Source organism: Pseudonaja textilis, chromosome 1 (genome assembly GCF_049901715.1).
Source record: "Pseudonaja textilis isolate UNSWEBS1 chromosome 1, rPseTex1.2, whole genome shotgun sequence".
NCBI classification, from domain to species: domain Eukaryota; kingdom Metazoa; phylum Chordata; class Lepidosauria; order Squamata; family Elapidae; genus Pseudonaja; species Pseudonaja textilis.
Window position 1 is genome coordinate 256,191,185 of NC_141990.1, and position 18,490 is coordinate 256,209,674.

An 18,490-nucleotide genomic window follows, 5' to 3' on the forward strand; every position below is an offset into this window, starting at 1 on the left:
CATATACAATTTCTAACCTTTGTATACTTACAATGGAAATCTCAGTTATTCAATTACATCCAACTTATCGAAGTGGATTAATATCCAATAGTGAGTTTGTGCTAAAAAGAGCCAGTCAAAAAACCTAAAAGCTCTGCAAAACAAATCTTGATTCAGAAGCTTAGAGAAATATATGAGTTTGAAATACTATGGAATGATAACAAGCAATAAAACATTAGCATATTGTTTTTTTAGAGAATTCATCTTCCAGGAAATATGCATTGTTTATAGTGATTCATTAATGTGCCTTGTTCAAGGAACAGTAAATTTGTGAATTGGTCTGTGCAAATTTTATCTTTGAATTACTCTGTTAATCAGAAGTCTAAAAATATCGTAGAAAATGAATGTTGCAATGAAGAATTGTAAATATTGTTGTTTTGTATGCAAAAGCAAAATGAACAAAATGTAAGTGTATTTATGGCTAGACAGAAATGGGATTTATTAAAATCTCTCTCTCCTCCCCGCCCCCCCACACATACCACAATGTGATAGAAAGAGAGGCATTTGAAATTTGAATGGCCAGTGGGATTTTTTTCTTTTGCTGACTGGATATGTAGCTAAGAGAAGATCCAGTTTTTCTTGGAGGTATAGAGGTGGCAAAGATTCCTACGCAGTTGCCAGAGGATCTTCTCTTAGCTGTGTAATTCACAAAAAGGTTGGCTTCTCCTCATACTTACTGGAAAACAGTACCAAGTGTGAAGATCAGAATGCTTATGGCCTGCTAATAACTAGTTCATATATTAATGCTAGTAATGCACGAATGCTTAGTTTCTATGGACTAAAAATGTTGTAAGATCTTAAATAATAAGATACAAACATTCTTACAGTTGTTTGCTTGCAGATGTCTCATTACCCAATTAGGTAACATCATCAGTGCTACTGATTGTGGGGGAACTAGACATTGTGAGCATTCTAAATCAAACTAAATCCAAAAAATCTAGGGACTTCCTATAAACTTGGCATTCAGTTGGTACAAATCATCTGATCAACAATCAGCTGATACTTGGCTAATAAATCAGCCATCAATAAGTATACAAAGATAAACCATATGTATACCCCATTCAAGAGACAATAGATGTGCTAAGAAGAAAACAAAAAGACCATTATACATGTCTTAGAAGAGGAATTAACACCAGACAAAAAACAGGCAGAAATCAATACCCTAGTCAAGGAACTAGGAAAAACCCCACTCAACACTGGCAGGGCAAACTACTAAATATCAATAGGGAGCAAGCCCCACACGTACTTGCATCGATGATGTCACTTAATTGAGTAATTAAATGACTGCAAGCAAACAACCAAGTTCAGAGTGTACCAAAGACTCCACAGTGACAATGACAGTTGTTTTCAAAATTGTACATCACCGGTCAACCAAGCAGAAATAAAGATTACATCAAGCTCTTGGCCAGGTTGTAAAATATTTCTATCAAGCTTTGTCAGGTAGACAAATCTGAGAGTTTTGTAACTTATTTTTGAACATATTTGTTTTATAATCATAAAGCTTTCATTTCTTCTTCCCCAGCAAAAGCAAAATCTAAATGTGGGTCGACCTTTTTCCCATGTTCCAGTGGGATTCATTGTATCATTGGCCGTTTCCGATGCAATGGTTTTGAGGATTGTCCTGATGGCAGTGATGAAGAAAATTGTAGTAAGTATCTACTACTTAAAGGAGCAAGTTGCATCATCTGTGCCTGAAGGCTATATCTTAAAGAAATATTGCACTTAATTTGATAAATATTGAAAACTCTCCATTGGAAGGCTTGATTAATTTCATTTATATTCTATCTTTTGTGATCTCAGTATGGTTGTGGGGAAGGGGGTTCTCCTATTTTTATCTCACAGAAATCATCCTGCTTGATAAATTGTGCTGGGAACCCAGTGAACTCGAGGAAAAGGTTTCAATCTTATCTCCTTCTCCTTTATCCAAGTCCAGCTTGTCATCTACTATACTAATCTGGGAGGAATCAGCAAAATGAAAGCCTTTTAACACAACATTTGCATCTAAATTCCAATAAAAGTTTGCAATCTCTTTTGTGGAAGCTCTGTATGTAATAAACCTGGTAACCAGAATTAGGAAAACTGACAGAAACATGAAACATCTGTTATTTAATGGGGAACTGATACAGAAAGCAAGGCTTCCAGCTGTTAGCTCTCCAGTTCAGATGAATTCTTAAGCTTAGGTTAGCATGTTATCATGAATTTTTTAGCTATAGCTTTCTCTCATTTTCCAATAAGGAGGAAGTTACAAAAGAAAAACTTTCATTGCTATGTTCTTTCCTGCAGCTAGTTATAAAAGTTATTTTTTTTTTCAGTTGAATAGATCTCATAATGCTGTGACCTAAATAATTGTGCATTGCAACTGCAAGGGGGGAAAAGGCAGAGGGTTTGACTGATTTAGTCACATTTAATATTTTGGGGATACAGTCTTTTGCTAGAGGAGAGCACAGAGTTACTTCTTTAAAAGAACATTTGATAGATGACAGTCCCTTTTTTTTTGTAAGTTAATAAGAGGAATCAAGACCTGCAGTAATCTTTAGTGGATGTGTGAATCATTTCACAAATCATTGCAACTTCAAGATGGTTGTTCTAAATTCTATATGGTAAGGATGTTCTGGCCATTCTGGTAGTGTTCTGGGGCTCAAAGTGCCCCCATTTTGAATGTACAGTACAATATAATATGTTCATTGTTCTGTCTTGTATCAGCAATATTGCTACAGTTATAGTAATACTATACTATAGAATATACTTTTGGAGGATCAGAACACATTTTCCCTTCATTTGTATTCATAAAATTTGTATTTTTCCAACGGCTTTTAGCTTCAATTGCTTTGGTTCATCCATATATCTATATTTATCTTGCAACATTATTATTGCTTGTATATCTGGTTTATTTTTATGCTGTCAAGCACTGGCAAATGCCATATGATTGGATTGGTTTATAAATGCAATTAAAAACCAAGAGACTGTGGAACCAGCAGTTACAACATTGAAGTGTATCTGCTTACAATCTGTGAGGACAGTGACTATTGAATTAAAATAGTAATGTAAAAGTTATAAAACTGTCATAAAATTAATAACTAAGAAAAGCCATAGGTTAACTAAAATTAAATATTAGTTAAAATTCAAGAGATGAGTGAAATATAGTGAGATAATCTACTATTTAAGGAAAATTAAAATTAAGCTGAGCAATATAAGGTACAAAACTGACAAGTAGGGACAGCAATATAGTAATTGGGCATGTGTCACACCTGCTTAACTGACAATCAGTATCTGGCAAACTTTGTATGCTGCTGAATAAAGCTGGATGACTTTATGAGTTGGGTTTGTAAGAGAGACACAGAAAAATGGGATATAAATTTGATCTGATGTAAATTTGACCTGTGTAGTCTGGTAACTTGGTTAATAGTAGAAGAATAACAATACTGTGCATGTTTCTGTAAAATGAACAGGAAAATGAGGATGGCAAGCTATTTCAAGCTTAAAATATTTCCAATAAGATAGAAGCAGATCTTTTGAACGCAAGGCAAATGTCCTGACAGCATAATTGGAATCTGAGTTTAAATCCTCTGGAATTTGAAACACTTTGCTATCCTCAGTATAATTCCTTATATATCTCATTCTACCATTTTATTTTGTTTATTTTTTTATTTGTAAATCACCTATCCAGCAGTGGCAATCACTTGGAAGCTTACCTGTAAGCAGTTTCCACAGCCAACATCAGAATCAAGGATGGAATCATAGTCAGTCCATGGTCCATAAAACTCATGGGTAGATCATCAGTTGGCCCAGATTCTAGGTGACAGAGTTTCAGGAACACAAATGTCAAGATTTCAATGTGGGTGAACAATCCCTCCAATGAGGGAAACCAGACTATCACTGGATTTTAAATAGATCCCATGTTGGTGAAACTAAGCAAAACTGGGAATGCCCTTGATATGCAAGGAGACATGCCAAATACCATTAGTGTGTTCTCATTACATATGGCATGTTTTAAAACTAGGTGTCCTCTGACAATAGGCACAGCTGCTTCTGATAACTTCAAGGTGAATCAACCTCAGGTGCTTGAATTCTCTGAGCTCCTTGAGGCCAATCCTCGAAGTCCTCTAAGTTGGATCCGGTCATGACAGAAGCTCCCAGAAGAGAAAGGAAAAAAATGGGGATGGGGACAGAAACTTGGGGTTTGACAAATCTTCAGGCCTCTTCCTATGAAAAGTCCATTACACTGATGTTTTATTGTACTTGCAATACTACAATATAGGTAACAATAAAAATTACTATAACTGGACTACTCAAACAAATTGAGTAGTAAATCAGCTTTTGCCTGATGATGTTTGCATGAAATGTCGGTTTCCTAAGTACAATGGAAAATTCACTTCTCCTGAAATTTGATCCATTTGACATATGATAAGACAAATAATGACAGGGAGGATAACGACAGAAAACAACTTTCCATCTAATTTTTTTCTATATTAAAAGGTGTGATATACTTTTCTATGACGCATTATCAGAATAAGACCAAGAGATCCTGCTCTAGAATCAGGCTGCAATCTCTTAACAATCCTAAAACTGCAGAAAATTTGAAGGCTGTTAAAGGAGCCAGGCCATAATGTTTCAATTGTATATGTTGCCAAACAAATTATATAGGTAAGTCACAAAAAGAGTCATTGCAGAACAACATTTAAAATATTGGTTATATTCAATATGGAAGCAATCACATGTAGAATTAGGATCCCCACTACAGATAACTGTATTGTAAGTTTGGAGAGTGGCTCTTTATTGGGATCAAGAGTGAGTAGAAGAGAACAGTGGCTATTTACCACTGTTGTACATATCTGGAAAGCCAGTTTGGTGTAGTTTTTAAGACATCAGCCTTAACTGGGACCGAGAGACTTGAAACCAGCTGACTTTGGGCCAATCATGCCTTTTCAACCCTAGGAAAGAGACAGTGGTAAAATACTTCCAAAATCTTGCCAAGAAAATGAGAAACTTATCAAGGCTGTCACTAGGAGTCAAGACTGACTTGAAGGTGTATGCATACACACATCTTTGTAGCCCCTGAACAGCTGAAATGCTCTTATCATATGTGCCTATATACAAAAGAAAATGCTAGTAGAAATTCAGCCTTTGGACTGTTTTAAAGCAGACTTAAACTATAATATATTATTCTCCACATATAGTTGGATTGGGTACATAATTTCCCATTCTTCAGCAGAAGATTGTTCTATATTTAAAATTCCTTTTATATATATCTCTTTTAGCTGAGACTTTGGTTTAATAGTTATCAAACATGCCTTGGATTTTTGAAGTATATCACCATACAGTTCTTCCTTGGAGGCAATAGTCTTATAACCACAGCATTTATTTTTAAATCATTTTTAGAGACAAAAAGTACCTTTCTTTTTACTAAATCACAATCTAATAAAACTTAAGACATTCATTTCTAGAGGTTACAGATTTAGCATCGCACATCATTTACACATTCAACTGACACATTTTTACATCAAGGTTTGTAAAATAATTTCTTAACAGGATTGTCTGAATCATGTGCAACTAAGAAGGAAGTATGCTGTTAATGTCAAGTAGCACCTGCGCCTTCAGTGTCTTCCTCTTTTTATACTCTTATGCATTTACATACATTTATGCACTTTCACAGTATCCTCTGTTCAGTATTTTCTTAACTTCTGTGTCACTTTCCAGAGTTCAAAACAAGCAATTTGTTGTTAAAGTTTATTATTCTTTCTGGCTTAGAGTTCTTGTACAATAGCATAAGAAAATGTAGTTAAAGTTAGAGTTAAGTATAAGGTGGCTTTCTATCAAATTACTTTTCTGTCTTTTCACAGAAATATTTCATTGGCAAAATCCTTTATAAATTTTCTATCCTTGATTCATTAATACGTGAGCCAAATTAAACTATCCCTCCTACAATTTATTTGCTTCTAAACTGAGATACTGGGTGCATTACAGTGTTCAAAGGAAAGAAAAGATTCTCAGCTTAGAACTTAAAGCACAGATGGTATGGAAGTGCTCTTGGGAATATTGTCTATCAAAGGGGTATTTCAAGTTTGAATAAAACGTGCTTTTGTTTCCACAGCAGCAAATCCTTTGCTGTGTTCTACTGACCGATTTCACTGTAGGAATGGCCTGTGCATTGATAAAAGCTTTATGTGCGACAACCAAAATAACTGCCAGGACAACAGCGATGAAGAAAGCTGTGGAAATTTTCATGGTAAGTATGAAATTGAAAACATGATTTTCACACTGAGGTGCCTGTTCTTAATTAACATTGTGCCATTGGTGGGGGTGGGGGTTTGCCTGCATTGGAACTGTGAAGTCTTTTGTATTATACAAGTAGCATTAAGAAGTTTCTGAACAGGGGAGTCTTGTACATCTTTGCATCATTTTTAATTTAATTTCTAAAGTGGGTGTGTCCCACTTTAGAAATTAAATATAAATATAAACTATATACAAATATATACAGTATATAGGTTATGATTGTTACATTTTGGAGTCAGTGGGTTTTATGCATCCCTTTTTTAAAAAGTAAAATAATACACTTTTTGAAAATGGTAATAACTGTAGTTGTTAAGGACTACAAGAGTTGAGGTTAAGATGTGTGGCCTATAAATTTTATAAATAAATAAATAAATAAAACATTTAATTCATCCTAGCAATACTTAAAGGAATAATAGAATATCTTGTTTTGTAGAAATAATATAGTGTAGTGCTGGATATTTTTGTAGTTTTGTAGCAGTTTCCTAAGTGGTACACATAGGGAGTTTACAAAAAGTTCCAGTTTCAAACAACAATTTCAAGTATGCCAGAGTTGGTCAGCATTCATCGTTACATAAATTGTTAGCTCAGAAACTTATGTGATTGGAAAATGCCTGGAAAGAACTGGGGATTTCATATATACTGTACAGTTGTATTAACAATAGACCAACCATACTGAGAAAGAAATGAGAAAGTGGGAAATGATGGATTTGGAAGGAGAGGACAAGATTCAGTCTTATTAATTTTTCACACAAGCATACAGAAATGCCCAGATTTTTATGGATTCTTCTCTATCATTCTGAAAAATAACTGCTGCCTATCTTTATTGCGGATAGAAATTTCTGGGCATTTTAGAACATTCTTGTAACAAGAAGATTTTTAATTTAATAAAGATCTAGTTTAAGATCTTGAACTTCTTGGCCTAGAATTTTGCTTTTATCTATCACAGGATTTAAAAAAAAGAGTTTAAGTTCTAGCTAGTCTAACTTTTTTCCAGTCGGAATATACAGGTCAAGTGATTTATGTAACATCCATTTTTATAGACAATCAGGATTATAGGTTGATAAACAATGGTTGATACAATAAGGGCAATGATGAGAAGGAAACTTATTCCAGAACTTACTAAATAACTAAATAAATACTGTATATTATTCTGACAAGTTATTAAAATCTTAATAGCAATAGATAGAACTTAGACTTATATACCGCTTCACAGTGCTTTACAGCCCTCTCTAAGCAGTCTACAAATCGCCCCAACAATCTGGGTCTTCATTTTACCAACTTCAGAGGGAAGGAAGGCTGAGTCAATCTTGAGCCAGTTAGGATTGAACTGCTGGCAGTGAGCACTGTATTAGCCTGCAACATGGCATTCTAACCACTGTGCCACCATGGTTCCTTTATTAAGAATAAAGAATATAAGGATAAAGGATAAATTAAATAATGCCCTCCTCTATCCCAAACCCTTTATAGGTAATGGTGAGGACAAATCAATCTCTACAATGATGTTGTTCCAGAAACGGGATGCTGCAACAAAGAAAGCATATTTCCTAGGTCCTATCAGATAACACTGTTTAATGGATGGGACCTGGAAAATGTTGACTATGCCCAATGACAGAATGGAGAGGAACTATAGAATACAGATGTTGGACAGTACAATTGCTTTGCTTACATTTTTAAGTAGTTTTCAATATAGTAATCAGTGCTAAATGTAGAAAAGTGATAAATATTATAGCCTTGCAAAGATAATTTTATGAGTATTTTGAACCCCCCTCCCTCATCCCAGCATAGATTATGGAGCAAACAGAATAATTTGTTGTAAAAATGAAACATTCAATTAGTGTAGGCATTTAGGTTTCTATTTGTGGTTGTTACCATTGCATTATGAATAAATTGTGATAAGATTTTCTAGGAAGGTAAACCAATCAAGGAGAGAAGCAACCTAGAACTACGGAGAAATTTCCTGACAGCTAGAACAATTAATCAATGGAACAACTTTGCTTCCGAAGTTGTAAATGTTCCAACACTGGAAGTTGTTAAGAAGAGATTGGATAAAGTTTGTCTGAAATGCTATAGGGGGTTGGACTAGAAGACCTCCAAGGTCCCTTCCAACTTTGTTATTCTATACTTGAATTATTAGCAATAAATGGCTTAAAAATCAGTGAGAAATGGTATCAATTGAATCAGTTGAAATGGTATTAATTCAAGTAACCGATAGCATTTCAATGTCACTTTTCTCATTTTTACTTTTGTCTAATATATTAACAGTGTCCTTTCTAATCTCTTCTATCACCCTGCCTAAAACAAAATGATCTTTTCAGAAGAATATATCACAGCTCAGAACTCTACCAGAAGTAGAAGTTACATTGCCTTTTATTAATAAAGCATATTTTATTACTTTTGGACATACAGTATTTAAATAATACATTCCAAAAAAGCCCTCTACTATATCCTATAGATAATTTTGTTTAGATAGAATCTTTATAATTGGTGTCATATCTGGGAGACAAGTTAAACTATTACATGTTTCTATTTTCACTTTCTTTTTTTCAAATCCAGTTTTATCTTTATAATATTTTCTCATTCCACATCTCTCTTGGGATTCTCTTTGACTTCCCAAGAATCCCACATTATACTTTCAAACTATTCCCTTAATCTTATCATGACTTCTATAACTACATCCTGATTTCTCAGGTATTTGCCAAATATAGATTATTTTAAAATCTGCTTTCAAATAAACACTATATAACAAGATGCTATTTTAACTTTTTATGGTGGCATTCTATATGTATGTTTCTTTAAAACTCTTCATTCTTTTGGCTACTGTAAACTCATTTTAATTTTATTGTTGGCTTGTATGTTCCTTTACTGACTGATGCTTGCAGTCTGCTGAAGCGTGGTCATATCTCAATAAAGCTGTTATTGGTTTAAGAGTAGCATTGCTGATCTTCAGGCCTCATTAATTGTTGGTTTACATGTTCTGTTACTATGCATTTTCCTCTTGATTAGCTTATTATTCTTCTACTCAATTTTTTCTCAGATTTGGTTGGGCTATTAACCCCATTCTACTGAGACTGCTACTCTAATCTTCATTGTCAATCTTCTGTTTATATCAAAGTTTCAATTCCGTAAGGTAGAAGAGGTAAATGATCCATTAAATTATGTATAGTATGATGGCATTTGAACGAGTAGTAGTTTGGGCTCCTGCTAATAGAAAAAAATCAGATAAAGTAAATTATATGCATGTTATTTGCTTAGGTAAGTCGTTCTGCTTTAATTTTCAGTCCAATTTTACAAATGCACTGGAAGTTTCATATCTCTTGACATCATCATTGTGCTTTGCATCTTAAATATTTTTCCCTCCTATCATTTATGGTTCATTGTGACCATGCTATGTACTTAATACTTGATCATAACAGATGAAATAAAAAATTGTATTGGTCATTTAAAGCCTTTTTTTATCCTAAACCTTGGCCATCAAATACTATTCCTTCCCTCCTTCTCTTGCTACTGCCCATCTTATTCTTTATCAAAATATAAAAACATAATGGATAAAGGTCCTCTAATGAATTAATAATCACTAAGCATTTGGAAGGAAAAAAATAGAAAAAAATCAGCAATCAGAGGGTAAGACCGACTTATAGTCTATTTTCATCCTCAGTGAGGAATACCAATCAGAATATTTTCTTTGGAATACCTTTTCTACTTAGTCAAATGTAAAGATAGTCCTCACTTAATAACTGGTTGAAGTTATGGTGGACTCTCCAAAAAGTTAATTATGAACCTATTCCTGTGTTCTGATGGTGGCCTGGCAATCAATTCACCTTTATGGCTAGTTGCAGTGTTTCCCAGTCACATGACTGCAATTTACAATGTTTTTTGTTGGTTTCTTAACAAGCACCATATTTGCTTTATGACTGCTGCAAAAAAAGTCATAAAATCGGGTCCGTCATGATTTACAATGGAAATTCTGGACTCAGTTATGGTTGTAAGTTGAGGCTACCATAGCTTACATAGAGATATTCTTTCATATTGTCACTTATCTAAATTATTGAAGTACACAGATCTAAGTTATATGCAAAAGTCACTCAAAGCAGGATAGTTCAAATATTTTATTCTTCTTGAACATTAAGAGAGAGGCATACTGGCCCAGTGGCTTAATACTGGTAGATGCCAGAGAAGGTCTATGTTCCAGCAGTTTGAGTCCTACCACCACATGATAGAGTGAGCTCCTGTCACTTGCCAGTTCATGCCAAGCTAATATTTTGACAGCATATAAAAATGCCATTAGATAAATAGGTATCACTTCGGTAGGAGTTTCCATGTTTCACCATACTCTTTGTGCTACAATGTGTTGTCATGCTGGCCACATGAGCGTAGAATCATTTTCAGGCAGCGCTGGCTTAATGGATTATAGAAACAGAAATGAGCACCACTCCCTAAAGTCGTCTATGAATTGTGAAATAAAACCTGCAGAGACACCTTTTTACACATTAAAAAGCCAGAATTGTAGGTCTTTGATATGCTCTATTTTAAATTAGGATTCATTTTAGATCTGATCCCAAAACTAAATTCAGAACAGACCTATGCACATTCAATGTGACACAGTGACTTTTGAAGTTATAATACTTCCTGAATTTGAATTCAGAATAAGACTGTGATACTCTATTAACAGATGGCAATAACAGGAATCTTTTGTCCTTGGCATTGCATTCTAATAATAACAGAAGAGCAACCACTTGTACTGGTTTGTCATATCGTTCCCATAAATATTTCACCCTCATGAATAATAAACTAAAACAGTGTGAATCTGATGTGAAAATTTGAAAGACTTGGTTGAGACTGTCATTTGAGAAAAAATTAAAATAGTAGCGCTCCTTGTTTACTTCGAATAATACCAGAATCTCTTAACTTTAGCAAAGTTGCTCAAATAAATTTTGTTAGGCAGAATATAAAAAAAACAGAATCAGAATCTATCTGTACAGTAGAGTATATGAATACTAAACTTTGAAGAACATCCTTTTTAAATTTTGTGTGTGTGTGTATTTGTGTGTATAAAATTCATATAATCATCAATAAAATACAATTGGTGGTTTATTCTTTAAAACAGCAATGTTTATTATGTTCTAAGAGCGTAAAAGTTTCCAAAGCAGCCAATGCCCTGATCCAGAGAAAGTTAAATATGTTGTATCTCAATGTATAACAAGTTGCTTTTAGTAAAATATATTTTTTTTATTCATTTTCAAAAGCGTTAAGCAGGAGTAACAGTCCATTTTCAGTCGGTACTTGCCCCAGCCCATTTAGAAATAAGGATTATTGCAAAATAAGAAATAAGGATCAGTTGCTCAGTGCAAGAAGAATCGAATTTTAGATACTTGTCCAATATTATCCAAGTACATCTTGAGTGCCTTCAGTGCTGGAAATACAAAAAGAGTTCTAATTGCATTTAGAGCCAAGTACTTGCTAGAAGTGCCAGATTTTAGTTCTTCAGTTTTATCAATAAGCATATACTTACAATATAATTTTCATTTCAGTATAAAACTGAGTTTAATAAATATTTCCAATATATAATTGAAAATTAGGAAAATAAAAGCACACATGCTTAGTTTCATTTTTCTAAACTGGACATAGGTTTTAGCACATTTTGCCTTTTGCTAAGCCTATGTAAGTACTATACAATAGGCCAATTTAAGTCTTTTTACATTCAGAAGATTAGAAATGGCTTGGACTGATTCCTGTTAACCCAATTCTGCTATTTCTCTTTATTATGTCTGGTCTTGGCTTATTATTTACATAGGATGTAAACTAAAACTTGACTTGTAGTTGTTGTGCTTAACTTAATTCAAACCAATTTACATCTTTAACTTAATAGTTAAAAACAGACAAAATTAAAAAAATCAAGAAAATGCTTCAGATAGACACAAATTAAATGACACCAAATGCTTAATTAAAGCAAGTATGTGATTGTCCATATTTTACTAGCAACAAATAGCATAGTTATAGCATCTGGTGCCCAGAAGCAGCTTCTAAAAAAATTTGTCAGCTGGAAGTAATTTCTGCTATAACTTATTATCTTGCCTGTTCTACTTCATTATACTACAATAAAACGTTTGTATTTTAAGTGAATTCATTGTTTTTAGGGACATTGTTACAAAATGTGAAGCAGATAAAATTCTGGGAGCACTTAAATAGCACATTTGATGACTTAGTAATTAAAAAACATTCAGTAGACCATTATACAAGTATTTTACAGTTTGAGTATTCATAGAAATGCATGCCAGTGTGTATCAACTTTTAGAAATTGTCTACTGCTCGATTTTAAAGTTTTGTTACAGGATTCAGATGCAATCTTTTTAATCACAAGATGTATGTGCATTGATTATATTAAATCAATATAATTAAGAAATAAGGAAAATTTTGAATTAAGAAATGAACATGTTGTTCCTTTATGGTGTCCTTTGTTATATCTCAACTTAGTCTTAGACATATTCTTTTCTTAGGTTTTATAATTATCTGCTTATTCAAGAAGTTAAAAGAAAATGCTGATTTGTTTGCTTGATTTCTCCATTGCTTCTGTTGGATTCTGTTCCACTGATTTTTAGGAAGCTACTCATCTTTATGCCTAAATAGTTATACTATGTCATACAATTTTACTTCACATGAGCACCAAAATATATAAAATGCTTTAGATGCTGACCATTTTTCCAAAATCCCTTCAACTAGACATATGTATATATCTTATATCTTTCTCTCTCTTACACACATATACACAGATGGGATATATGTGTGTGTGTGTGTGTGTATAAGTTTTCGTGGGTATTTATATGTATGGTATTCAGCTTTGTTCAGGTATTTTCCCACGTCATTATAGTTGTGCTTTTAAAGTTGTAGCAACGTTTCGGCAGAATCTCATCTGTCATCATCAGGCTTCTGTATTGCGTTCGTCTGTGAGTCAGACTTTCACAGCCGTTTCTGTTTTAAATTTGGTGCTAGCCTATACTGTGCCAGAATGGTTTATTCTTCATCCTGATTGGTTGGGAGTCTTGGTCTGTGTTTATTGGTCTTGGAGTTTGCTATGTTCTGCTTGATTGGTGTTTCTAATATCTTCTGTCTGTTTTGTAGTTTTTTTTGTCTTTTGTAGCTTTTTTTGTCTTTCTTTTGTCTTTTGTCTTGTCTTCCAGATGCCCCAAACTATACGGCCTCCCAAAAATACACAAAGAAGGCATACCTCTCAGACCCATAGTCAGCTCCAGAGGAGCACCACTACAAAACCTAGCCAAATACCTAGCAAAGCAGCTACAGTCCCATGCTGAAGCAGCAGCTTCACATGTACAAAACTCATACCACCTCTTGGAAATGATCAAAGATCTACACGTGGAGCAAGAAGATCTGCTTGTAAGTTTCAATGTGGTTTCACTATTCACTCAAGTCCCAATAAAAGAAACTCTCGAAATCATCAAAAATAAATACCAACCACCCAAACACCTCTTGGAACTAACAGAACACTGCTTAACCAACACATATTTCATGTACAAAGGACAAAGATACAAGCAAATTGAAGGAACCCCTATGGGATCACCACTGTCTCCTGTCATTGCAAACCTGTTCGTGGAAGAATTCGAACCCAGAGCCCTAGCCAATGCCACCCACAAACCCAAACTATGGCTAAGATACATCGATGACACATTTGTTATTTGGCCCCATGGAAAAGAAAACCTAAATAATTTCCTAACACACCTAAACAGCACACACCCCAAAATCAAATTTACCATGGAAACGAACAACTACCATTCCTAGGTGCACTAATCTACAAAAAAATAGATGGCACACTAGGACACACCATATACCAGAAGAAAACACACCCCAACTGCTACCTCAATGCCCAATCCCACCACCACCCAGCACAGATAAACTGATGCCAGAACACTAATTGCCAGAACCAAATGCCTGGCAGACAAGACACATATAAAGACTGAACTATGCACCCTGACTAAAGTACTGACAGCCAACGGCTTCCACAGAAGTAAAATCACTGGCTTGATCCACAAAAACACACTGAGACATAATGGAGACCTAGAAGATGAACAGACCTATGGAACAACTGTCCTGCCCTACATAAGAGGTACTACAGACAAAATCAGTAAGATACTACACAGGCATCACATCAAGACTGCCTTCAAAACAGACAGAAAAATAGCAGCCATCCTAAGAAACCCCAAAGATAAAATTGACCTGGAAAACCAAGTCATATATGAAGTCCTCTGTGCATCATGCCCTGCCACATACATTGGACAGACTAGTAGAAGAGTAAGTACCCACCTAGATGAACACAAAAATGCAGTAAAAAAGCTGGAACACACTTCCTCACTAGTCCAACACATGAAAGCCACAGGTCATAGCATCGACTTCAATGGCACCGAAACCCTAGCCACTATAGAAAATCCCAACTACAGAATTATCAGAGAAGCCATAGAGATTGAAAAAAACCTGAAAGCATGAATAGAAGAGATGACTCCACCAAACTGTCAATTATTTGGAAGCCTGCACTCTCAAACAAAAAAATCTCCACACCACAAGCCAGCCAAAGACCTGGGCACAAACAGACTCCCCCTGATACCTCCAGCTCAAACACACCCCAACCAGGCACCCAGATGAAACCTAGCTTCCTAATAAATGATAGCCATCCATTTACTTGGAGCCAAGCCACACTAAAAGCCTCCAATACAGGAAACACAATGTTGCCAGCCAATCAAGACAAAAAAGCTACAAAACAGACAGAAGATATTAGAAACACCAATCAAGCAGAACACAGCAAACTCCAAGACCAATAAACACAGACCAAGACTCCCAACCAATCAGGATGAAGAATAAACCATTCTGGCACAGTATAGGCTAGCACCAAATTTAAAACAGAAACGGCTGTGAAAGTCTGACTCACAGACGAACGCAATACAGAAGCCTGATGATGGCAGATGAGATTCTGCCGAAACGTTGCTACAACTTTAAAAGCACAACTATAATGACGTGGGAAAATACCCGAACAAAGCTGAATAACATACATACATACATACATACATACATACATACATACATACATACATACAGAGAGGGGTGGGGAGAGAGATGGGATATATGGAATATATATGAAAAAATTATTTTGGAGCACTTGATAAATACATATCATTATATATTATGTATCATTACATAATGATGCCCCCACATCTCCTGAACTATTTATTAATGTCGTCAAAACTGCATTATATCTATTGAGATCCTATCTTTGATTTCTTTTTTTGTATTCTTAGAATTGCTGTATGTAATTTAATACATTTTAAACAAAATTATATAAAGTAGAGTTGAACACCTTAAGTGGTATTATTAGTAGAAAATAATAATTTGATCATGCATTCCTTTCACTGAAGTACATAGTATATACTTTTTATTGATGCCTGATTCATCTTCAGGTGTTTTCAACCTTTTTAAAAGAAGACTATATCTACACATATGCTTACTCTTAAAGAATCAAGACCGATTTCCTTTGAAGAAAGTATGTTTTGTGGCCTGAATCAAGGTGCAATTGGCAAAGATCCATCCCATAAAACTAGCTACTGCAGCTACCTGAATGTTATTCCATAGAGAAACAAATTGAATGAGCTATTTGTTCTTCATATAAGAGAACCTTTTAAAATAGCATACTCAGGGGTAAAGTCATCCATGTAGGGTTGTCAGTTCAGACTTTTCATTGCACCAGATTCGACACCAAAAAAACCCCAAGAGGGTTTTAATCCATGTTAATGTATTACACTAATTTGTGCTAATGCAGTTCTGGTCATCATGTGTGATAGTGATGAATAGCTGTTGGCTTTCTCTTGTTGTTTCACTGAGTCTAGCAACTTATTTATTAGGACAAATCTTGTTTTGTAACTTTTTTTCAACTTACTTTGTTAAAAGAAAGAAGAAAATAAATTATCTTGGAAACACAATTAAAATCCAATTAAATTACGTTAAGTTTGGGGAAGTGGAGAGCAATGACTTTGCAAGGAAAATGCTGCAAAGTAGAATAGTATGCTTCCCATCTTATTGGGAAGAAAGGAGGGTTACAGACCTAGTGGAACTTATTGGGAGAACTTGGCTCTCCTCACTCTGCTGGATTGCAAACACATAACTGCAAGACAGCAGCCTATAGCACTTGGCAGCAAATAAATTTTAAACATAAGGTCTGCATTGTATTAAAAGTGCAGAAGCATGATAGGAAACATTGAAAAGAAAAAAAAATGTAAATTATTGAAGCAAATTATAGGAACTGGTATGGGAATATTTATTTATTTATAAAATTTATCTGATTCCTGAAACCAATTGGACTTAAGGCATGGTACAAAATCAGAATTATAATAGTTACTAAGAATAAGAAATTAACAAACTGTGACTTGATCTACATGCAATTAATCCCCAAAGGCTAAATGGAAGAGGAGCATTTTCATCTGTTTCCAGAAGGCTATGAGGTAGCCATATTTCAGAAATTAAGCAATTCCAGAGAAGGGAAGCTGCAAAAGAGCAATCAACCTGGTAGTAGTGGGGGCCTTTACCCTCCGTTCCTTAATTCTAAGATTTTTCAGAAGTGGTTTAACCATTGCTTCCTTCCTAGGACTGAATCTTAGAATTCACTGACTCCTGATTTCTAACCTAATGCCTTAACCACCACACTAAACTGGCTCTAATCAGATTAGAATTCTAATCATAATGGAATTAGGATTTATAAATTAGTGAGTACCTGATACCATTATTGATAAAGAAGAAAGGCTTCTTTTGAAATCAGTGCATAGATTTCTTAGGCGACTTGAAGGACTTACTCAAGAGAATACAGAATAACAGAGTTGGAAGGGACCTTGGAGGTCTTCTAGTCCAACAGTTGTCCTTTTCATGGCTTGATATTGGGGACACTGTGTTGAGGTATTCCCCGTTAGGAGAATGAGTGTACTCAGGGAAACTTAGTGAGAGTGGTGATGAATAACACACAACCAGCATACAGATACACTGAATAGTAAAATGTAAGTTTTACTTCCAGTAAACAGGTAAACAAAGTCCAACAAACAGTCCAAATCATATAGCAGTTATTATTCAAAACAATCAGTCCAAGGATAATCCAAAAACGAAGTCCTTTTCTTTACCAGCATCATAAAGTTCAGTAAACGGAGTTTGCAAACAGTTGCAAGACTCACAGCAATTCACGCAAAATGACGTTCAGACAAAAGGCAAAAGGGAAATGCAAGAAGTAACAAACCAGGTTTCTGGCTCCATCTTATGGCCGTTGGAGGAACCTCAGCCAATCACAATTACAACATTCTCTTAAAGATACAACAGTATTAAATGACTATCCTGGTTTATATATTGCCAACCCAACTGTTAGGTAACTATCATTCCTAACACACTGTAAGCAACACATCCTTGACTTGTTCCAAAGAGGGACTGAAATGATTACCAAGCCTGCTCTTTGGAATCCATGGCTTAAGTTCTTAATAAACCTGGACATTTTTTATAACTTCATAGGCACCAATTCAGATTCCACAACATGTATCCTTCCTTCTACACAAAATCAATTAAATGTCCTTAGAACAATATTTCATGTAGATTTGAACTTGAGAAGAAAAATGTCTCGGGGGTGGGGGGGAATAGTTAAATCTTCCCTTCTCAGGAGTAGTAGCCCTGGTCCTAGTTAGAACAGTTATGGTTTTACTCCAATGTAAATATTGTGGGAGAAAAAAAATAACCATAATCTAGAAATATCGAAATAGCTTTATCCTGTGCTCCAATTTGTGATGAGAAAAGTATGTCCTCCTTTGTTATTCAGATAATTCATTAGGATAAATGGGCTTTATAGCTGCTACAGTACTAGTTTCCCTGCTTTTCTTTAATGTTAGTTTCTCTGTTCCTGCTAGGGAATATCAATATCCATGCTAAGTGTCTTGATGATACCTTCATTAGTGCAGCTAGAGTTAATGTAACCTCTTACATATTGCAGGAGTATTCCAACTCTTTTGAAACAATTTGATGTAATTAAATAGTTTAAATCCTGCATACATTCTATTGAAAGAACATTTTATCTAACCTATCATTTTTCATTGATTTATTTTAAATATATTTTAGATTGTTTTTATTATTATTATGAGAATCCTAACTGGAATTA

At 34.7% G+C, this 18,490-nt stretch overlaps 1 protein-coding gene across 2 annotated transcripts in view; it reads left to right on the top strand.

The window, feature by feature from the left end:
- Positions 1-18,490, top strand: part of LDLRAD3 (low density lipoprotein receptor class A domain containing 3) — a 165,205-nt gene that overhangs the window by 87,282 nt on the left and 59,433 nt on the right. For both annotated transcript variants that reach the window (XM_026707238.2, XM_087921385.1), the window contains exons 3-4: positions 1,562-1,687; positions 6,131-6,265. In XM_026707238.2, coding sequence (XP_026563023.1) covers positions 1,562-1,687; positions 6,131-6,265 — 261 coding nt within the window. The remainder of the gene's footprint in view (positions 1-1,561; positions 1,688-6,130; positions 6,266-18,490) is intronic.